At 42.8% G+C, this 22,773-nt stretch overlaps 1 protein-coding gene across 5 annotated transcripts in view; it reads left to right on the top strand.

Moving 5' to 3' along the window:
• Nucleotides 1–22,773, top strand: part of pde4d (phosphodiesterase 4D, cAMP-specific) — a 1,181,705-nt gene that overhangs the window by 870,935 nt on the left and 287,997 nt on the right. Inside the window, exon 1 of one of the 5 annotated variants that reach the window (XM_080186301.1) lies at nt 2,981–3,289. The exons of the other annotated variants lie outside the window; for them this stretch is intronic. Within the exon in view, the coding sequence (XP_080042427.1) occupies nt 3,201–3,289 (89 nt within the window). The 5' untranslated portion in view covers nt 2,981–3,200. Of the gene's footprint in view, nt 1–2,980; nt 3,290–22,773 lie in introns of those variants that run through there. 5 annotated transcript variants of the gene reach the window in all.

Here is a 22,773-nt window from a genome sequence, read left to right as displayed (position 1 = left end):
TCCTGCACTGCCTGTTTGCGTAGAAAGCTTTTCTCTGTCAAATTCAAATTTCCTTTCCAACTTGTCTCCCTCCAGTTACTTTTTTTTTCTCTTTCCTCTTTGAAAAGCAAAGCTTTTCTACGCTTTTGCTCTTTGAAATTCCAGTTCAAATTTTCACATTTTTCTTTCTTTTTCTCTTTGGAATTCTAATTCAAGCTTTTGCATCCCTCTCTTTCCATTTTTCCTTTCTTCCAATTCTTTCCCCATCACTGGAATAAAATTCTAGAACAGCACTATGGCTGTTCCTCTAACACAAGTGCAGTGGTTCAAGAAGGCAGCTCACCACCACCTTCTCAAGGGCAATTAGAGTTTGGCGATAAATGTCGGCCTAGCCAGCAGCACCCACATCCTGTGAATGAATTTTAAAATACCAAGTTTTTTTTTCAAATTTCAGTTGTTTTATTGACAACTGAATCCTGGCTAACTTAACCTGCATTCTATCAGTATTACTTTTCCTCAGGGTTCAGGTGTTGAGCCAATGCTTAAACCATTTCTGCCTTTTTGGCACCTACTTTTAAATCTATTTCCAGCTTCTGTGCTACCACCTTCAAATGAATCTTAGTTAACAATCACCCTTTCCTCCATTTTCATCATTATCATCCTCCACCCTATCAAGAACAAGCTTCCCAGCAGAGTGGACTTCGTCTACAGGTGGGCAGAAAACTTTTCAACCTCAACCAATGGGAATTCAAGAAGAAAACAACACCGACATCGCTTGTGGAATTTAAGCATGCGGGTGACATTTCTATCTCCGCACTCCCAGAAGATAACCTCCAAGCCATGCTTGACACCTTCTTGGAAGCATACCGAAGAATCACACTCAGTCTCAATCTCAAAAAGATTCAAGTCCTTTACCAGCCCGCTCCAGGGCAAGATCCAATCTCTTCCTCCATCAAGATCAATGAAGAAACCCTCCTAAACATGGAACATTTCCCCTACCTGAGGAGCCACATCTCATCGAAGACTGACATCACCATGCAGATCCAACATCATATTCAATCCGTGAGCATCACTCAAGGATAGAGTCTTCAATGAATACGGTATTCACGCTGATACTTAGATCACCGTGTACAAGGCAGTTGTCCTTCCAACTGTTCTCTATAGCTCAAAAACTTGTACCACATACAGACGCCACCTCAAGGCCCTGAGAGGTACTATCAATGTTTATCTGAGACAGCTTCTCCGCATCAGCTGGGAGGACAGGCACACTAAGATGTGCATTCTTGAAAGAGTGAAAAACACCAGCATTGAAGCCATGGTCATCCAAAACCAACTCGATATGCTTTGGATGCCAGAGCCCTGACTGACATCACCCAGCTCAAGGAAGGCACCTGAACAAGGGGAGGACAAAGGAAAAACTTCAAAGACACTGTGATGGCAACATGGACTTCAATGTCTAGGAGACCCTTGCTCAGAGAAAACCTATCTGGAGGAACCTCCTGATTGAAGGAACACAATTCTTCAAGAACACCCGACGGGAAAAGGAGACTGAGAAAGGAATGCCAGCAAGCTTGAGTCCAGAGACCAATTCCATCGCCTGAAAACACATGCCAAAGTATGCGATTAGAGATGTGGCTCTAGGGTTGGGCTCATCAGCTATCTAAGGTCCCACAGAACCCATGACCAGTAACAAGGAGTTTCTTAGATGGACAATCATACTCGTTAGCAAGTGATTGCAGGTGAAGAAGATTAACTACAAGAATGATGGACAATCCAAAGATGTGCAGGTTTGGTGGATTGCCATACTAAATAGCCCCTTAGTGTCAGGGGGACTAGTGGGGTAAATATGTGCGTTGTGGGGATAGGGCCTGGGTGGGACTATTGTTGGTGCAAGCATGATGGGCTGAATAGCCTCCTCCTGCACTGCAGGGATTCTATGATTCTGTATATTGTATGTATGTAAAGGAAATTGTCTCCAAACTTGCTTGAGAACATGGCTGTGTCCAACATTGACTGATCCCAAGTTACTTGTCATGTGCTTTCTTACATCACAGTGTGGAAGGTACAGTACATAGTCCCACATTAACTCTCTATGTGCCAGACTCAGCAGCCATGTTGAATGATCTTGAAAATGGAGGGAATAAATGTTGAAAATACCAACGCATCCAGCCCTTTGTGACGTCACATTATCCACTGATATCAGAAACCCTGGAAAGCAGTTAGGAAGGGCTCTTCCTGTATTTTTCTCAGATGCACAGAGAAAGCAAAAAGGAGCGCACTTTTCTTCGATAATTGATCATGATCTGTTTGTCTGTGAATTACACATTTGATCTATTTTTATTTAAAATGCAAAGAGAAGTAACTGCACCATCTTTGTTTTAATTTAAAATGAATACAAAACTATTAATATTTACAGGCCTCAATGTTTCTGTGCAGGAATGGCCTTCTGATCATGGTGCCAGTAAATAGAGAAGTTCTTTGTTCAACCTAACACTTTGATTCCCCGGGAAAGCCCATCTCAGCTCCATTGGCCTCAGTATATGTTAACAATGACAGAAAAATGTGCTCTAAACAGAGGAACGGCACTATCACAGGAAGGGCTGTTCATCAAACATTTTTTTAAGAGTTTGTTTTTACAATTTGCTATGCAGATTATAAGAGAAAAGAAAAAAAAACAACAAATGATCCTCCACCGTGGATACTCTGTAATCTGAGCTAGTGGACTGACAGATGATTAAATCCTTTCAGACAAGCTGTTGGTGATGTTAACTGACGTCAATCAGTTGTTGTGATACAGCTGGGAATTAAACTTGGATGGAATTCTTAAGAGGTTCTCAGCTTTCCTTGACACACAAAAGGAGTCAGCTTCAAGAAAATTACAAGTTCACATTTTGTGATGCTGTTGTTTCCGTTTTGTGCAGAAGAGATATTTCATAATCAGACATAGATTATGTAAAGGGACAAGCTTTTCTGTGGTAATAAGATAACTGGCTAAGAGCATTTAACCCGGATCTTTTGTGTAGTGCAAGTGTTGATGCATAGAAAACCCATCTGAATTCTCTTGCAATAGTCGATAACCTGGTTTGACCAAATCCTAATAAAAGGAAGTCCTCACTGACGGTCAGATGTTCTGCATGAGTAGTGCAGAACACCTACAGCATTATTGGCCTGCTGCCCGCTTTAATCAAGCCTTAGTGCTAGGTTTAACTTTATAGCAGCTTATGGCCTTCTACAGTGAATCTGCAGGAGCCTCATGTCCTCATTTCTCTTCAAGAGGCAAGAAACGAGCCCGCCTTTTGAAGTCTTACAGGTAGCTGTATGTTATTGTATTAATATTATTCAGCTAAAGGTAGAATTCCAGAACTGTACAAGGAGTGTGTAATTTGCTACTATTACTGCATTTGGTATTTATTATTCTGACAGTTGCAAGCACCCAACGCACACTATATTTTGCTTTTTGTTTACAGTAACTTTGAAGTATGTGTTGTTGAAATTATGTACAATTTTAAAATTCAGAAATAGCCTGTATATTGCTTGCAACAATGCCTTTGGAAGTGATATATTGCATACAAAGTATGTAGGAATGCTAAAATCTGCCACTGTGCCTTAAAAAGTATTTTACCCTTCAGTTTCTCAAGGACATTGAGTAAGTGTAAACTTTTACCGACTTAAGCATGGTCAGTTTTTAGTGATGTCCTTGAAGAAAGTAGCTTATGGCTGAGTTCATGAAGCTTGCAACTGCAGTAGATTTTGTGTTCATAAAATGTAGGGGTAAATGTATTGTTCTAATACTCACAGTGGAAAACCTCATTCAAAGGGAACAACAAAGCAAATAATGAAAGTTACAGTGTTTCAGCCCCAATCTATGCTTCCTGGAATGAGTGAGATTGGTGAATTTATCCAGCATAGTGGAGAATCCTGTGCTTAGGCTGTTGCAAAGTGGGCAAACGAAGGGTGGGGAACTGTACGTTGCGATACTTGCCATTCACTTTACATTGCATGTAAAAAAAAATTACTTAGTTGTCCACCAGTGACACTGTCCCTCACAAAGAATGTAGGAGACTTTTATTAGATTGGTAAGTATTCACATCGAGGCAATCCACAATTTATTTTCTCCCTAATTCCTACCATGCTGACCCATTCAAGTAGGTTATTAAGGACCAGCAATTTATTTTATTCCTGGCACCCACTCAACATAAGGTACGGGTATTTTGTTAAAAGCTCCCCTTGCACGGGATATTATTCAGAAGTGTAAAGGGAAACAAAAACAAGATCAGAGAGCGCCAGAACAGGACTGCTTTCACCTGTCATTTTGCCGCAAGAACCCTACATAAAACTCCCTGGTAGTGACTGCATAGAATTGTCTCTGCAGACTCAGGTTGTGCACAGAGACATTTGCTAAGAAGAGCCATCTGTGGCAAGAATCTATCAAATGGGAAAAAGTGCTACTGGCTCTTAAGACTGTCACCCCTGTGCAATTTTAATTCTCCAACCACCTCATAGGTTAGCTTAGGGTTCATCTTTAGTATCAGTCAATTTTTATGTATTGAACAATGAACGATGGTTTGTTTGTCTCCACCAGTCCTGTTATCTCACTGTTTACATTTTCTAGGGTCTGTGCAGCAGTAGTACAGCTTGCATATTTTCATTCAAGAGTAATGCAAGATATTTAAAGCTGCGTTTGGCTGCAGGCAGTGGTGAAAGATTTTTCCTACAGGCCTACGATAGCAAAGGAGATATCTATCTTCCAATGATGGATCCAAGCGACCCTTAAACAAAGCAGATATTCTAAAATATTGGGTGTGACATGTCACTGCTTTTTTGAAAGCAATGAGTGAGTGAGCAAGATTTAACAAGGGCTTGAATCCTGAGCTTTGGAAAGTTGTTCAGATTCAATTTCCTCAGCACTCTTGTTGCTCCAATTGCCAAGAATGCCCCTGAGAATCTCAAAAAATGGATATTTCCAGGCCCCTCTCCTGTATGGATCTGTTTCTTTTTTATTAATACTTGCTTGTTCTGCAAGGTGAGAGGTCTTGAGTTGATATAAGTTAAGGAATGCACTGAACACCAAATGTGCCCAGCCTACAGTTCATGTTAAATACAAACAGAAAATGCTGGAAAGCTCAGCAGTTTTGGCAGCATCTGTGGCAACAGGAACAAAGTTAACGTTTCAAGTCCATATGGTTCTTCTTCACCCCGAAGAAGTCATATGGACTTGAAACACTATCTGGAATTCTCTGGTCTCACTACTGCCAGCGAGAATGGAGAATTTGGCATTCAACCAAATCTCCATTCACTGTAGCGAGACTGGAGAATCCCAGCCACAGGTGAGGTTAGAGAATTCCAGTCAATAACTCTGTTTCTCTGCCACAGATACTGCTAGAGAATTTCTAGCATTTTCTGTCTTTATTACAGATTTCTAGCATTTTGCTTCAGTCTATGGTTCACATTGTTAATAATGGAATGTGTATTACAGAGCTAAACTGAGGAATTGGAAAGATTTTCTGTGTGAAATATCTTTTAATATTTCAGTGTCGTAACAATGTTAGATGCAAAACGCAAGCTGTGCCATGTAGGCTTACTAGCCTAAAGGTTACATGATCACTTTGGAGAGGCTGGCAATAAAAAAGAAACAGATTCTGAGAATGCACATTGTGGCTTGTGTACTTCGAGTAAATGTGTATTGTAGGCATCTGCTGCGTAATGTTGCTGGAGCAGTTGTGTTCAGTTTGCCATCTTCCATTATTACAACAAGATCACCCATGTACTAAGCAAAGCAATTTACACAATTCTTTTCAGAGAAGGGCACTTGAGTACCAACCAGGGCCATTTTATTACATCAGTGCCACCTTAAAAGACAGTTTCAATCTCATCCTTTTTGTCTCTTTCCAATAGAATTCCATAATTTACAGGAGCCACACTTTAGCTTCTTTAAGTATATCATTGGACAGGAGGATGTCTAAGAATTTCAAAAACCGGTCGTCATAAATATTAGTAAAGTTTATTTATTAGTCACAAGTAAGGCTTACATTAAAACTGCAAAGAAGTTACTGTGAACTTCCCTTAGTCGCCACAGTCTGGCGCCTGTTCAGATCAATGCACCTAACCAGCATGTCTTTCAGAATGTGGAAGTATTCCGGAGCACCCGGAGGAAACCCACTTAGACACGGGAAGAATGTGCAGACTCCACACAGACAGTGTCCCAAGCCAGGAATCAAACTCAGGTCCCTGGCACTGGGAAGCAGCAGTACTAGCCATGTGCTACCTTGCTGCGGGAGGAACAAATGTGAGAGAAAAATAAGCCAGGTCTTCCACATTGTATGCTTTCTGCCAACAACACCCATGACAGATTATTCCACATCATCATTCTTGAAGTTGACAATGTTATTGGATCATTGAAGCATCAGAAGTAACCTTATTATAACATAAGAACATAAGAAATAGGAGCAGGAGTAGGCCATCCAGCCCTTCAAGCCTGCCCCGCCATTCAATAAGATCATGGCTGATCTGTCGTGGCTCAGTTCCACTTTCCCGCCCTCTCCCCATAACCCTTAATCCCCTCTCCTATCAAAAACCCATCAACCCGCGTCTTAAAAATATTTAGCGAGGCAGCCTCCACCACTTCAACGGGCAGAGAATAATTATGGTATGCTGTTGAATCACAATAAATATATAATTAGCTTGGCATGAAATATTGCAAGTAAATCATGATTGTGCCTAGTTTAGGATTGTAAAACAATTAAGTCTTCAATGTTTTTCACTCGAGACATTGAATTGTTAATCAATAATCCCGTCTGAAAGAAGACATAATTTATGGAGAAGTAATGAGGTGTCAGATATGCTGTTGGATATATATGAAATTTGACAGTGGATTAATTAAGTGAAATTAATATTCTGATCATCTGGAGAGCATATTTGCCTGAGTCAGATTTTGATTTAACTGTGTAAGAACACTGCGTTTATTAACAGTGGGTGATATTTAGAATGCTGTGGATGCATCAACTTTTCCTTGAACAACGTCATACATTAATTGAGAACCAGATCGAAAAATCGATTTTTCTACTGTGTTCAGAAGTAAACATTGTGGTCAGTGTTTTTCACTTGGGGATGAGAAAAATATGGGGATGAGAAAAATATCAGCTATGATTGAATGGCGGAGGAGACTCCAAGGGTCAAGTGGCCTGATTCTGCTCCCATGTCTTATGGTCTAAGATCATAGCTGATCTGACTCCTGCCTGCCCTCACCTTCACCTTTGACACTGTTCTTTAACTCAGTCTGTCTGACTCAGGTTATATAGAAACACAGAATGCTTAGGGCATGGAAGAAAGTCATTTGACCTATTAGGGAGTGATCATCCTCCCCCCTCCCCCCCTCCCTATTGCGGTAGATGTTGGAAGTGGAAGCTGGGTGAATGGAAAATATAGAGTAGCAGTTTCAAGATAGCTAATCATTTTATAAAAAAAAATTTAGGAAAATCTGTTGAGCTCATAATGTGGCACATTTACGCTTGCTGGAAATTGTATCCATTCATGGACAGCAACCTGTTCTTTGCAAACAAAAGGAATATATTTGAATTTTGAACTTTTTTTGAATTGCCTGGAGCTTGAGGAGCCCATAGTTTCCTGTTGCTTTCTCCATTGCAACACCTCAGCCAATCAGAGTTAACTTACCAACCAATCTACACCATTTTCTTTTGTAGTATAAATTGTGATTGTCTGAAATTTGGCATTTTTGCATTTGTCCTGAGGACTGCAAGGCAAAAAGCTTCAGTAATGTGTCTCTCTTTTCAGCAGCATCCAAGTTCAGTACTAGAAGCAGTTTTTCTTTTTATTAATTCTTGGCGATATCGGAATCACCAGCAAAGCCAGCATTCATCAGCCATCCTTAATTTCCCTTGAGAAGGTTATGAGTGCTGCAGGTACACCCATAGTGCTGTTGGAGACTGAGTTCCAGACAGGGTTAGACAAAGAAACCATTGTCCCTGGTACTTTTCTTATTTCTGAGCCCCTTATTCCTGCCTCCAGATCTTTACAAGGATCAGTTGATGATCTTTGAGGAATCTCCCAGTCAGCTCTGCATAGTTGCATTGAGATGGTGACTGATGCTTTGTTCAGGCAGGTAAGCACAGAGTGAGTATCACTCACCATTGTTATCTGCATAATCTTGCTCACAGTGGGACAGTGGTTAGTACTGAAACCTTAAAGCTCAAGGGACCCAGATTCAATTCCAGCCTTGGGCAACTGTCTATGTGGAGTTTGCACATTCTTCTCGTGTCTGCACGGGTTTCCTCAGGGTGCTTCAGTTTATTCACACAGTCCAAAGATGTGCAGGTTAGGTGGATTGTAGGTCAAGATGTGTAGGTTACATGTATTAGCCTTGGGGAATGTGTGTGTTATCGGACAGTGTGGGGGAAAGGGCCTGCGTAAGGTACTCTGTCGGAAGTTCAGTGCAGACACAATGGATCGAATGGTCTCTTCTGCACTGTCGGGATTCTATGTTCCAAGGGAGAACTACTGGACCAGGAGGACACTAAGATAGGTGCACCCGCCTCAGAGGAGGAATCCTCATGAAGTCTGTCATGTGGAGCCCGGGAAGGCACATAGTGAGGATAAGGAGCCAGATATGAGGAAACTCATGTCAGGCAGGCAGGGACACCAGGAAGGCCTTGATTTAGAATTCCTTCAGCTAGGGTTTGCCATCTGTCTGAGCCCAAAGGCACTACCTCCTTCATAATATTTCACACAAAACCATGCCATGGACCCAATTTCACATCATTACCTCCGCAATAAAACTTGCTGCTTCAACCACCTTTCACCAGGCATTGATGAGTCCAAAACAATCAAATATACAGGACTGTGAGGAAAGTAATCATTTATTTTTGACATATAAGAAGTGAAACAAAAACAACATACATACTTGTCAATCTTAACTGATAACTACATGTGATATTGAAAAAAAAACATAAGCCACCTGTGCTTGCTGTGTTTCGAGCTTATGACTGTAGGCACTACATCAGTAACCCCCCAACCACCGCCCCCCACCACCACCACCACCACCACCACCACCACTCTCACTGACAGTAAGAAGTCTCACAACACCAGGTTAAAGTCCAACAGGTTTATTTGGTATCACAAGCTTTCAGAGTGCTGCTCTTTAATTGGGTGAGTGTCTTTAACCCAGTGTTGTGAGACTTCTGATTGTGCTCCCCCCCCCAGTCCAAGACCGGCATCTCTACATCCTCACTGACAGTGGCAATAGAGACAGATTGCTTACTATGATGTCTTGTTGGCTTCGATGGTCCTGGCAGTTGTCTCCTGGCTGGCCGGGCCTGAGCAGGTTCCATCTGAGAATGTGCACTCAGCGACATGGCAGGGCAGTCCTCAGTCATTGCTGACTCTGAGGCTGGTACAGTGACTGGCAGTTAGACAGAAAGGCTGCTGCTCTTACTCAGGGCACCATGAGAGAAGCCTACAGAGACGATAGGCAGTTCATCTGCCAATGTGAGGTATGTCTGTATCTTCTTGCTCACCAGTGATGGATGGACATCTACTTGAGATATCGGGTGCCACATCCATCTCCCACATTGGCAGTGACCTCCTGAAGTCATTGCCTGTGTGAGGGCTTCCAGGTTCGATTGTAACCCCAGGAACCCCTGATTCTGCTCCTGGAGATGCCTCTTCATGTGGATTACCACTCCCTCAATGAATGAACCTATGTGCTTGGTAATCAGGGTCAGTGCAGCACTCATGCAGATCCTCCAGGATCTCCACTGGATCTCCCTACTCATCTCACTCGACATCCAGCATCAGCTGCCTGATAACAACTCCAGATGCTCATCATTTTCCTGGGACTTCACATGGTCCTGGCCTCAGCCGTCCCCTGAATACCAGTACTCTGGACACTCTCCGCCTCCACCATCTGATAATGCGAGTGTGATGTTCCTTCATCACTATGTACTACCATCTGATCAGGCACATTATTGTACACTGAAATGTCAGTATCTGTGCTAGTGTTTGGTGTGGAGAGTGGGTGCACTGCGGGTGCATCTACCATCCATGCCTCCTGCAGTGTTAATGGAGGGTCATGGGGTTGCTGGCTGGATCTGGGAGATGGCTGACCTGAGTGAGGAAAGCAAAGGTCAGTCCCATTTATTCATCACACTATCAATGTCCATAATATGCAGCCTGGTGCGAGTGATATCAATGGCAGCACAGGGCTTAGTGATTGCAGCAACACTGGTACTCTTTCCCAGGCATCCTTAAGAGGAATGAGATCACTCTACATTCTTTACTCTCCACCTGTCCAGCTTCTGCCCACTGAACTCTCACCCTCCTCAGAGACACCAGCCTCTCCACCACCTAACGACCTTTCTCCTCACTGGCGTTCCAGGTCCAGGGCTCCTAGCTCATGGCTGGTGAGGATTGCCAGGTTTGCCACCCCACCACCCTTAGCAGATCGCTCTGTATTATTAGGGCTACATTTCACCCGTAAATGCAAAGCTCCATTCAGTACTTAACCCTCCACCTCCAGCACCAAACCATGTTGCTCCCCTTCCCCAACCGTTTACCCCTGTGAACTATGTCGATATTCTTAATGCCTTTGCACACCTGACCCTTAGATGGACCCAGGGCTTCTGATCTTTTCTCCCAGCCTTAACACACACGGGCAGAGGTGTGTTCTGAGATTCTGATTCCTACACTGATGAGCACAACTAAGGACTGGCACAGTTCCACACAAGACAATGGCAATTTAGTATTCAACCTTGATGGACGTAGTCAATCATTGAATCTTTTATGGCACTGTATCCAAATGTGGCAGACCAAGTCATGCCCACTGACCTCAGTTGCCACCTCTACAGAAATCTTACTGATGAGATGGGGTATCCTCCTCTTGCCATCCTGTGACATTAAAATGTCCTGACTGGCACTTATCAAGAACATGGAGGCAGTGATCTGAGAAACAAGGGGTTTAATGCCCATTTGAAGTGCCCTCTCATTTGGAGTGTCTGCCAGGTGCTATTGCCATGATGCAGACATCCCTCTGCATCCTTAGAGCTGACCCTATCCTGATGTGGTTCATGCTGGACAGTCCTTAATTGGTCAGTCAATGTAGCATAGCAATCTTTTCAGAATCTGGAGCAGATCTGGAAAACACAGCTGTTTCTGGTCCTACTTGCGCTTAGATCATGTGTAAATTCTAGCCAAAATCCTCTGTGCAACATAACTTTATCTTGATATTGCAAAATGTCAAAAAAAATACAAAAAGTACCACGATAGAGTGGGTTAGTAGTTAGGTAAACAGATCTTCAGACATGATTCTATCCTATGTTAGGGAAAATGATTGGAAAGACTCTAGAGAATCATGTGTAGTATAAAACAGGTTACTAATTCACTGTGAGCCTATTTTGCATTCCTATCCTGGCAATCTCACCCCACAAAGACTGCTCACCAGTAGTTTTAATAGCAACATAATAACAACTCCAGACATGATTCCAAGCTATGTTCACAAGGTAATTGTGACAACAAAGACCATCTAGCCCAGCTCATCTCAGCCATCCCACTTCATCTTATCCATCCAGTGACATATGAACATGTATTAGGAACGAGCCATTCAGCCCCTTGAACCTGATCTGCCATTTGATATTAGCACTACTACTCTAAAGTCCTTCATGTGCTGTGATGTGATTTGGGACATTATGAAAATGGTTGTATTTGTCTTTCTTTCATTAGACTTGCATGAAGTGGAGTCCCAGTGCTGATTCTCTCAGGATAATAAATCACAGAGAAACATCCTGATGTTAGAAAAGTGGCTATAAAAAAAACACAAAGTTTACAAAACACTTCAATTTTGTAGTTAATACAACCTTACCAGTTCGACTCCTCTGGCACCAAACTGCTGTTGTACAATTGTGTTGTATATTGTTAATTTACAGCCTATCACCAGGTCCTGTATGATGCTGCATTACATTTGTACTAAATAAATGCGCAAATAGTATTTTTTTTAATTCTAATTGTTTTAACAGAGGTGTTGGAGAAACAGGCAAAATAAGTGGAAAAATATAATTAATAAATAAGAAACTCCAGTAGTGACCCCTCCCCCCCCCACCACCCCCGCCACCCTCAATCCTCTGACAACGGACCAGCGCTCTGAAAACTTTAGATTTCAAATAAACCTGTTGGATTATAACCCGGTGTTGTGTGGCCTCTCATCATTGAATGAAGGAAGAGACTCAAGGGGTTAAATGGCCCAATCCTACTCCAAAGGTCTATTGATGGATTTTGCAGGTTGGATTTCGCCAAAGTTCCAAAATATAGTAGAAGTGTCAAATAATTGTCAGTTTTTACTACTGAAGATACATAGAATTATTAATGCTGCACCATGGTGTTGCTGTGATAATTCACATATAGAAGTGGACAGGGAAAAAGTTCTTGCTATATTAGGGCTTCTAAAGCAAATCAGCTGCTAACCTTGAGGATATTTACTCGAGGATACTAAAAGAAACGGGAGCTGTATTCTGAGTTAGATTATATCTTGTGAGATTCAAGGGGTGATCTGAGAAGAATTGGTTGAGTATACATCGACAGGCTATTTATTAATCCACACGTAGACCTGTCATTTATGAATTCCTGTGGGGATCTGCATGAGAGCTGTTGCTCATCATTTTTATCAATGATCTGAATGAAAGCACAAGGGCAATGATCTGCAAGTTTGCAGCTTAGACAAAATATGTGCAGGATGCAAGAACTGAAATGAAAAAAAATTGAAAAATATTGAAGTCATAAGACATAGTGTACAGTGGTTAGCATTGTTATCTCACAGTGCCAAAATCTTGGGTTCGATACTCAGCTTGGGTCATTGTCTGTGTAGAGTCTGCACATTCTTCCCATGTCTGCATGGGTTTCCTCCAAGTGCTCTGGTTCCTTGATTTGATTTGATTTATTATTGTCACATGTATTAGAATATGGTGAAGAGTATTGTTTCTTGCTTGCTACACAGACAAAACACGCCATACATTGGGAAGGAAAGGAGAGAGTGCAGAATGTAGTGTCACAGTCAAGCTAGGGTGTAGCGAAAGATCAACTTAATGCAAGGTAGGTCCATTCAAAAGTCTGATGGCAGGAGGGAAGAAGTTGTTCTTGAATCGGTTGACACATGTCCTCAGAATTTTGTATCTTTTTCTCACTGAAGAAAGTGGAAGAGTGTATGCCTGGGGTGCGCAGGGCCTTTAATTATGCTGGCTACTTTTCTGAGGCAGTGGCAAGTGTAGACATTATCAATGGATGAGAGTAATGGACTGAATCTTTCATTCACAACCCTTTGTAGTTTCTTACGGACTTGGATAGCACAGGAGCCATACCAAGCTGTGATAGAACCAGAAAGAATGATTTTTATGGTGCATCTATAAAAGTTGGTGAGAGTCATTGTAGACATTTCAGATTTCCTTAGTCTTCTGAGAAAGCAGAGGCATTGGTGGGCTTTCTTAACTATAGCATCTGCATGTAGGGACCAGGACAGGTTGGTGATCTGGATACCTAAAAACTTGAAGCTCTTGACCAATTCTAATTTGTCCCCATTAAGTAGACAGGAACATGTCCTCTATTGCCCTTTCTGAAGTCGATGACTATGTCTTTCGTTTCCTTCTCCTATCTCCTCCCACAATCCGAAAGACATACTGGTTAACTTTATTTTAACTTTAATATTTTTCACCTTAGGAACCTCACCATCAGTCAGAGCAGAGCATCTGAAATGTTTGGCAACCAATCTAACACCTTAAATATTCACTCCCTTTATCACTGGCACACACAGTAGCCTTGATGTGGAGATGCCGGCGTTAGACTGGGGTAAACACAGTAAGAAGTCTCACAATACCAGGTTAAAGTCCAACAGATTTACTTGGTAGCAAAATCCAGTAGCTTTCAGAGTGCTGCCCTTTCGTCAAGTGAGTGGGGGTTCTATTCACAAACAGGGCATATAAAGACACAAACTCAATTTACGATATAATAGTTGGAATATGAGTCTTTACAGGTAATCAAGTCTTAAATGTGAGTGGAGAGAGCGTTAAGCACAGGTTAAAGAGATGTGTATTGTCTACAGACAGGACAGTTAGTGGAATTTTGCAAACCTGGACAAGTCGTTATGTGGGTTACAGATAGTGTGACATGAACTCAAGATCCCAGTTGATGCCGTCCTCATGTGTGTGGAACTTGACTATCAGTCTCTGCTCAGCGACTCTGCGCTGTCGTGCATCGTGAAGGCCACCTTGGGGAATGCTTACCCGAAGATCAGTGGCTGAATGCCCGTGACGGCTGAAGTGTTCCCCAACAGGAAGAGAATAGTCTTGCCTGGTATTGTCGAGTGGTGTTCATTCATCCATTGTTGTAGCGTCTGCATGGTATCCCCACTGTACCATGCTTCGGGACATCCTTTCTGCAGCGTACCAGATAGACAACGTTGGCCGAATTGCAAGAGTATGTACTGTGTACCTGGTGGATGGTGAGATGATGGCATCTGTGTCAATGATCCGGCACATCTTGCAGTGGTTGCTGTGGCAGGGTTGTGTGGTGTCATGGTCACTGTTCTCCTGAAGGCTGGGTAATTTGCTGTGAACAATGGACTGTTTGAAGTTGTGCGATTGTTTGAAGGCAAGAAGTGGGGGTGTGGGGATGGCCTTGGTGAGATGTTCTTCTTCATCATTGACATGTTGAAGGTTCCCATTGTCTGGCCGCCCCTTGGTATCAGGCAATGGAATCCTGTGCGAGAACCTCTCCGGCTATGTCGAGGGCATCCTGAAACTCATTGTACAAAGAATGCCCATCTTTGGTTGCGACACTACGGACTTCCTACAGAAACTCAGCACACGTGGAGCGGCTGAACCAGGAGCACTCCTAGTCACAATGGATGTCTCGGCACTACACCAGCATTCCCCATGACGATGGCATTGCTGACAACTGCCAATTTCCAGATGAAATTTTACAACTCATCCACTTCGTCCTGGACCACAATGTCTTCACCTTCAACCAGTTCTTCATCCAGACACACAGAACAGCCATGGGGACCAAATTCACACCTCAATATGCCAACATCTTCATGCACAGATTCGAGCAAGACTTCTTCACCGCGCAGAACTTTCAACTGATGCTATAGACTAGATACATCAATGACATTTTCTTCCTTTGGACTCATGGTGAATAATTATTGAAACAACTATATGATGACATCAACAAGTTCCACCCCACCCTCAGACTCACCATGAACTACTCTCCGTAATCAGCTGCATTATTGGACACGTGCATCTCCATTAAGGACGGTCACTTCAGCACCTCACTGTACTGCAAGCCTATAGAGAATCTCACAATGCTCCACTTCTCCAGATTATACTCTAAACACGTTAAAGAAGCCATCCCCAATGGACAAGTCCTCCATATACACAGGATCTGCTCAGGTGAGGAGGATCGCAACAGACAACTCCAGACGCTGAAAAATGCCCTCATAAGAACAGGATATGATTCTCGATTCATTGACAATTCCAACGCACCACAGCCAGAAACTGCACCGACCTCCTCAGAAGACAAACATGGGACATGGTGGATAGAGAGCCCTTCGTCATCCAGGACTTCCCCGGCGCAGAGAAGCTATGACATTTTCTCTGGAGCCTTCAACATTGTCATTGATGAAGACGAACATCTTGCCAAAACCATCCCCACTACTCACACTTCTTGCCTTTAAACAACCGTACAACGTCAAACAGACCATCGTTCACAGCAAACTACCCAGCCTTCAAGAGAAAAGTGACCACAACACCATACAACCCTGCCACAGCAACCTCTGCAAGATGTGCCGGATCATCGACATGGATGCCATCCTCTTGTGTGACAGCACCATCCACCAGGTACACGGTACATGTTCTTGCAATTCAGCCAGCATTGTCTACCAGGTATGCTGCAGAAAAGGATGTCCCGAGGCATGGTACACTGGGGAGACCATGCAGACACTACGACAACGGATGGATGAACACTGCTCGACAATCACCAGGCAAGACTCTTCCTGTTGGGGAACACTTCAGCAGTCACGGGCGTTTGGCCTCTGACCTTCAGGTAAGCGTTTTCCAAGGCAGCCTTCATGACATGTGACAGTGCAGAGTTGCTGAGCAGAGACTGATAGCCAAGTTCTGCACACATGAGGACGGCCTCAACCAGGATCTTGTCCTGTCCTGTCTGTAGATAATACACATCTCTTTAACCTGTGCTTAATGCTCTCTCCGCTCATATTGTCAGCTATTGATTTATATCTTACATGTTGGAAATAACTGAAAGTAAGCTTTATGAGGAAAATTAAGAAGAAATAAAGTTAGTTGCATCTGAAGGAAACTGCAATGTTACGTAATTACTGTCAGCTTTGTGCTGGGCTACTTTGATCTGGACTGCGCCATAAACTCATTAGCAAATGATACTGGCTGCATAGCAAATTGTCTCACGTACGTCCTGCTGCTTTGACAGCATCACACCTTTTATGGTAAGGAAAGATTTTAGATTTGGGTGTCCTCCTGCGTAAACCATGGTGTGTCAGGGAATTTCCTTTGTAGATTAGACGACCTGAAAAGAATAAAGTAGAGACGCAAGAGACTTAAATTGAGATTAGAAATTTAAAACTGTGCCAATTAATCAGTTAAGACCATAAGACATAGAAACAGAAATAGGCCGTTTGGCCCATCAGGTCTGCTCCATCATTCAATAAGATCATGACTGATCTGATATGATAATCCTCAACTTCACTTTCCCACTTCCCACTTATTCTCATAACCCTTGATTCCCTTATTGATTGAAAAATTTGTCTATCACAGCCTTAAACATGCTTAATGAACCCAGCCTCTACGGGGAGGGGGCGCAGGGAAGATCTCATCCCTTGGCACAATCACACTTTCGATCTCTCACAGGATTTAGCGAATATTACTGGATTTATACACACTGTCAATGGGACCTTCAGATTGCAGCTTATGTCTAATTGTTAATCAGATTAACTCCTGGGATGAGGGGGTGCCTATGATGAGAGAGTAAGTACAGTTTCTCCTGGCTGCCAGGGTCCAGAACCAGGGGATACAGTCTTTTTTTTTAACAGATTTTTTTTTGTATTTTTATTCCAGTTCAATCAAATCGAGTCCAATTCAGAGTCTCAACTTGTTGAGACATTCCCGGCCCAAGCTGACAAGACAGGGTTCTCACCGCTGTCTTGGGCTTGATCTACATGATCCAAGCTGAGTGGGATAGGCATAGCTCCTCCTCCAAGGCCTGATCTCATTTGCATCTTAGCCAAAAGGCTGAGATGCCGCTTTTAAAAATTGCTTCAAGTGAAGCTGAAATGTGACCTAATGACTTCAACCGAGCACAGCATGTCGAAACTACACTTGATCTTAGCCAAAAATGTTTAGGACTGAGATGAGGAAGCATTTCTTCACTCAGACAGTGATAAATCTTTGCAATTCTCTCTCCCAGAGGGCTCTGGATACTGAATCATTGAGTATGTTCAAGACTGAGATTGGTAAGATTTTTAGACAATAAAAACATCCAGATGGTGTGAGGAAAGTTGCATTGGGGTCAAAGATTAGACATGATCCAGGCTCGAGGGGTCGAACAGCCATCTGCTGCTTCTGTTTCCAGTATTTCTTTATACACAAAGTCTGTCTTTCTTTTGGTACCCTTTTTATTTTAAATTGCGTCACCTACCAAAATGAACCACTTCACGTTCTCTGCATTAAGTTTCAATTGCCATTTAGTAATTCTTTTTTTCTTCATGTCACAAGTTGGCTTACATTAACACTGCAAGTAAGTTACTGTGAAAATCCCCTAGTTGCCACACTCGGCGCCTGTTTGGATACACTGAGGGAGAATTTAGCATAGCAAATGCTTCCAATCTAAATATTTTGAAATGTGCCCTGTCCACACAGGTCAAAGTCATTATTATATATCAGAGGGAGCAAGGGTCCCTAAGCAAACCTTTCTTCATTACAGATTTTAATTAAAATGTGGCATTATATAATGTATGGGCAGCATGTCTTTCAGACAGTGAGAGGAAACCAGAGCACCAGGAGGAAGCCCATACAGACACGGGCTGAATGTGCAGACTCCGCACACAGTGACCCAAGCCAAGGACCCGGGTCCCTTGCACTGTAAGGCAGCACTGCTAACCACTGTGCCACCGCGCTGCCTGTTGTTCATCCATTCCACCAACCTGTCCATGTCCTTTCAGAAATCCTATTCTGCCCTCCTCACAGTTCACAATGCTTCCAAGTTTTGTCATCTATATATTTTGAAATGTGCCCTGTCCACCCAGGTCTGATTATATATCAGAAGGAGCATGGGTCCCTAAGTAAACCTTTCTTCATTACAGATTTTAATAAGAATGTGGCATTATATAATGTATGGGCAGAATTCTCATTTATTCAAACATAAAAAGAGAGAAATTTTTAGCAACATTGTAATTATTCAGGACTAATAAGCAAGAAGCTTGCTTTTAAAAAAAGACAGACTGGCCAGAATTTTACCAACCCTTCCGCCACAGGAATTGGAATGGGCGAGGGCAGACCACGGGAAGGTCCATTCGCCTCAGGCAGGATTTTACAGTTCAGGACAAACGAGGCCATAAAATCCCTCCCAGAGAGTTTTGCATGTTTTACAATCCAACTGCTGATATTTAATGAGGCTGGAATTGTTTATGGATTTTCAATGTACATATTTCTGGCTCTTCTTAAAAGCAACCTAACTGGAGTGGGGACACCTCGCTATGTTATTAACCAGCTCATTGAGCTGAAGTGCGGTCTTCAAAGTTTAAAAAAAATTTAAAACAGAATTACCCTATTCTACAATTCAGACGTACACATTAATCATTCTGTTGGGCTTTTCATTTTTAGGTATTGGCTAGAATTTCTTCAAAACCACTTCTGATATACTGCCTTTGCATAAGTGCCCACAAATGTAAACAGTATACTGGGGGTGGGCTCTCCGCATCCTAGTATAAATGCCAGAGGGTGATCCAGCCCCTGGTTTGCTGGTACATGTCACTTTATTTTTCAGATGATAGGCTCTTAATTATTATGAGAATTCCGTTGTTCTTAATAAGGAGGTTCTGCCTCATAGAACTGCTGTTAATTGGAGGCTGACAGCTTAGCAGTATGTAGTGCCATTAGGAGCAGTGGCCACTGCTGGTACTGCGGCTAGGCCAAGAGGGAGGCTTTCAGCAATTAATTTGAACTTCCAGTTAACTCTGGGATCTTTGACTGTAAGGTCCCAGTGAGTGGCAGAGGAAGTTGGGGAAGGGAGGAGCAGTGTATATTGGACAGGGCAATGGGGGAAAGTGGATCCGGGAGGCAAAACTTTGGGGGTAGGGAAGGCCTTCTGTTGGCACTGGGGACTAGTGAAGGAGGCACCATCACCGTCTCCCTCTTTCACTAGCCAGCATCCAACAGGAATTAACCTGCTGTGCTGCACTTTGGGCACAGGCTTCTCCCTCCACCTATTAAATCTGAGAAATGGCCAGATAAGGTTGTGAAGTGGGCATTAATTGCCCAGGTACAGATGCCAGCTAAGCTACAGGTGAGTAGCCAACCCAGTGCTTCCCACAAAACTGCTTAGGGGGTTGATAGACCAGCTGCAGGCATGTCAACAACATGTGGTGCCCTAGTTTAAGGACTCACCCACTTGCTTCCAACCTGCGGGCAACCCCATAAAATCCAGCCAAGAAATTCAATTAAGGTAAGCAGCTGAGCGGGAGCAGCTTTGAGGATTTGTGATAGTAAAGTACTAATAACAACTTACTAACACCACTAAGATAGTAAAATGCCCCAATGATGTCACCACCTAATCCTGTGACACACTGTACGTAGATGCATTGGTTTACAATACATACCAGATCCCAAGCCATGTAAGCAGGTTTCAGGTCAGATGACGGAAAGCTTGATGAAAGAGATAAATCTTAAGGAGTGTCTTTAAGGAAGAAGGAGAGTTGGAAGAGCAGAGAAGTTTAAGGAGTGTATTGCAGAGATTAGGACCTAGGCAACTGAAAGTGTGCCATTGGGGGTGGAGCAATTAAATTTGGGCTTTTTTGTGGAAATGGAATTAAAGGAGCACACATCCCAAGCTGTGGGATTGAAAGAGATGACATAGCTAGGAAGGGGCAAGACCATGAAGGAGTTTGAAAAGGATGAGGATTTTATAATCAAGACTTGACTGGAAGCCAGTGTGAGCTCAAGAGCACATGGGGTGATAGCGATTTGGGACTTGATACAAGTTAAGATGCAGGCTCAGATGACTTCAAGTTTACAGAGATTGGAACATGGAAGGCAATCAGAAGTGTGTTGCAATTGTTAACTGCAGAGGTAATAAAGGCATGATCAAGGGTTGTAACAGCAGATGAGCTAAGACAAGAGTAAAGGCATATGATATTATAGGTTTCACTTGTTATAATCCATGTTGCAACTGGACAGTCAGGTCCCAGAGTGGAACCTAGCACGGTAGATCCTAACTTATTTTTAGAAACAAAAAGCCGGATTCTCCGACCTCACTCATAGCTGGGATTTGCCAGTTCTGCTGCAGAGAACAGAGATTTGGCTGAGCGCCAAATTCTCCATTCTCACTGGCAGCAATGGGTGGGGCATCAATGGCCAAAGAATTCCGGTCATGGATGAATGGAGTCACAGGACTGCTGATTAACTTTTAATAAAAGAATAAAACATTTATCAAACAAGAAAGGATTAATTAGAATACACTACTCCTTCACCTAGCCATACCCTCACAGATATATATAGATTTATAAAGATTACAGAAGTTATAAAATATTTCTTATATACAAGTTATAAAATATTTCTCCATAATTATGCAGTTCATGTAAATCAATAGGTGCTATGTGGCCAGATAGACCATACTCTGAAACATTCTGAAACCAAGTGACAGATGCCATTCACTACTGTGGATTTCTCATCAAACCCCCTGGATGCTTGTTACACAGTGAGCCAAGTGTTCTCACTGGAACTCTGGCTTTCACACAAGTATTTCCAAACTTCACTCTCGAAGAACATATTTTGAAATCTTGACCCACGCAAGTCTTTTACCCAATTGCCTTCACCAAGGATCCACACACTGGATTTCAACCTCTTCTTTCCTGAGTCAACGCGTGAATTCAAGCTTCTATGCAATCTCTCAGGTGCCCAACTATGCCAACAGAACACTCCTGCATCACAGGTTATATTAAAGAGTCACCAAATTTTGAATTACTTCAGATGTCTGCCTTCTCTCTAGCTGAAGGATCTAGATAGGCTGGGCGAATGGGCCAGGAAATGGCAAATGGAATTTAATGTTGGCAAGTGTGAGGTGGTCCACTTTGGTAGGAATAATGGTAGGAAGGACTATTACTTACGTGGCGAAAAACTGCAGCAGGCGACGGTGCAGAGGGACCTCGGGGTCCTTGTGCATGAGTCGCAAAAACCCAGCTTGCAGGTGCAGCAGGTGGTCAGGAAGGCGAATGGGATGCTGGCCTTCATAGCGAGGGGGATTGAATATAAAAGTAGGGAGGTCTTGCTGCAGCTGTATAGGGCATTGGTGAGGCCGCAGCTGGAGTACTGTGTGCAGTTTTGGGCGCCGCACCTGCGCAAAGATATTTTGGCCTTGGAGGGAGTGCAGAGGAGGTTTACTAGGCTGATACCGGAGTTGAGGGGGTTGAGCTATGAGGAGAGGCTGAATAAACTAGGCTTGTACTCGTTAGAGTTTAGAAGAATGAGGGGAGATCTCATTGAGATGTATAAGATGATGAATGGGATGGATAGGATAGAGGTGGACAGACTCTTCCCGCTCAAAAAAGACAGTAGGACTAGGGGGCACAGCCTCAAGATAAAGGGGGGGCGGTTTAGAACAGAGTTGAGGAGGAACTTCTTCACTCAAAGGGTGGTGAATCTCTGGAATTCTCTGCCCGTTGAAGTGGTGGAGGCTGCCTCGCTAAATATTTTTAAGAAGCGGGTTGATGGGTTTTTGATAAGACAGGGGATTAAGGGTTATGGGGAGAGGGCAGGAAAGTGGAACTGAGCCACGACAGATCAGCCATGATCTTATTGAATGGCGGGGCAGGCTCGAAGGGCTAGATGGCCTACTCCTGCTCCTATTTCTTATGTTCTTATGTTCTGACTGCTCCAGGTCTTCACTTTGTAGCTCTGTCTTTAACTGGAAGCCTCTCTGCTCCTGACATCAGTGAACACTACCTTTTTCAGTTTTTTTATCCCTTTGGCTTCAGTTTTCCTGGGACTCCCCTTTTCATTCCTTGGTTTCTGGAAATTTTTGTTATTTAGTTTCTACAACTTGCTTTCTATCCCATTATTGTCCTGCCTTACTGACAGTTTCGATGACAGTTGCTTTCATTTGGTTCAAATTGAATTCTAACTCATTCTGCTTTTAAGCGTGGGTGCCCAGTTGCTAAGTAACAACTTTTTTTAAAAGCCTGTAATTGCTTTTACATCATAAAACATCAGTTATATTGGAGGCTAACTAAAACCTATTAACGTGAAGTTACCTGAAGTTTTAACTTCTTGGTGTACAAATGCAGAAATGATGAGTTAAGCTTAAACTTACACCTCATTTCTAAAACACACATTACAAATATAGTTATTGTTTAAACCATCTCTATTTCATAACATAGTAAAGCTACATATATGAAGTCAGAAGTTCATCTTAGGATCAGATGAGAACACTGGGTTTTAGTTAATCTCAGACTGTTACCAGGGAGAGAGATGGAATAGGAAGGTTATGACTGTAGTT

This window comes from Carcharhinus amblyrhynchos, chromosome 1 (assembly GCF_965287045.1).
Source record: "Carcharhinus amblyrhynchos chromosome 1, sCarAmb.v2.hapA, whole genome shotgun sequence".
In the NCBI taxonomy this organism is placed as follows: Eukaryota; Metazoa; Chordata; class Chondrichthyes; order Carcharhiniformes; family Carcharhinidae; genus Carcharhinus; species Carcharhinus amblyrhynchos.
This window is presented reverse-complemented; position numbering and strand designations above follow the sequence as displayed.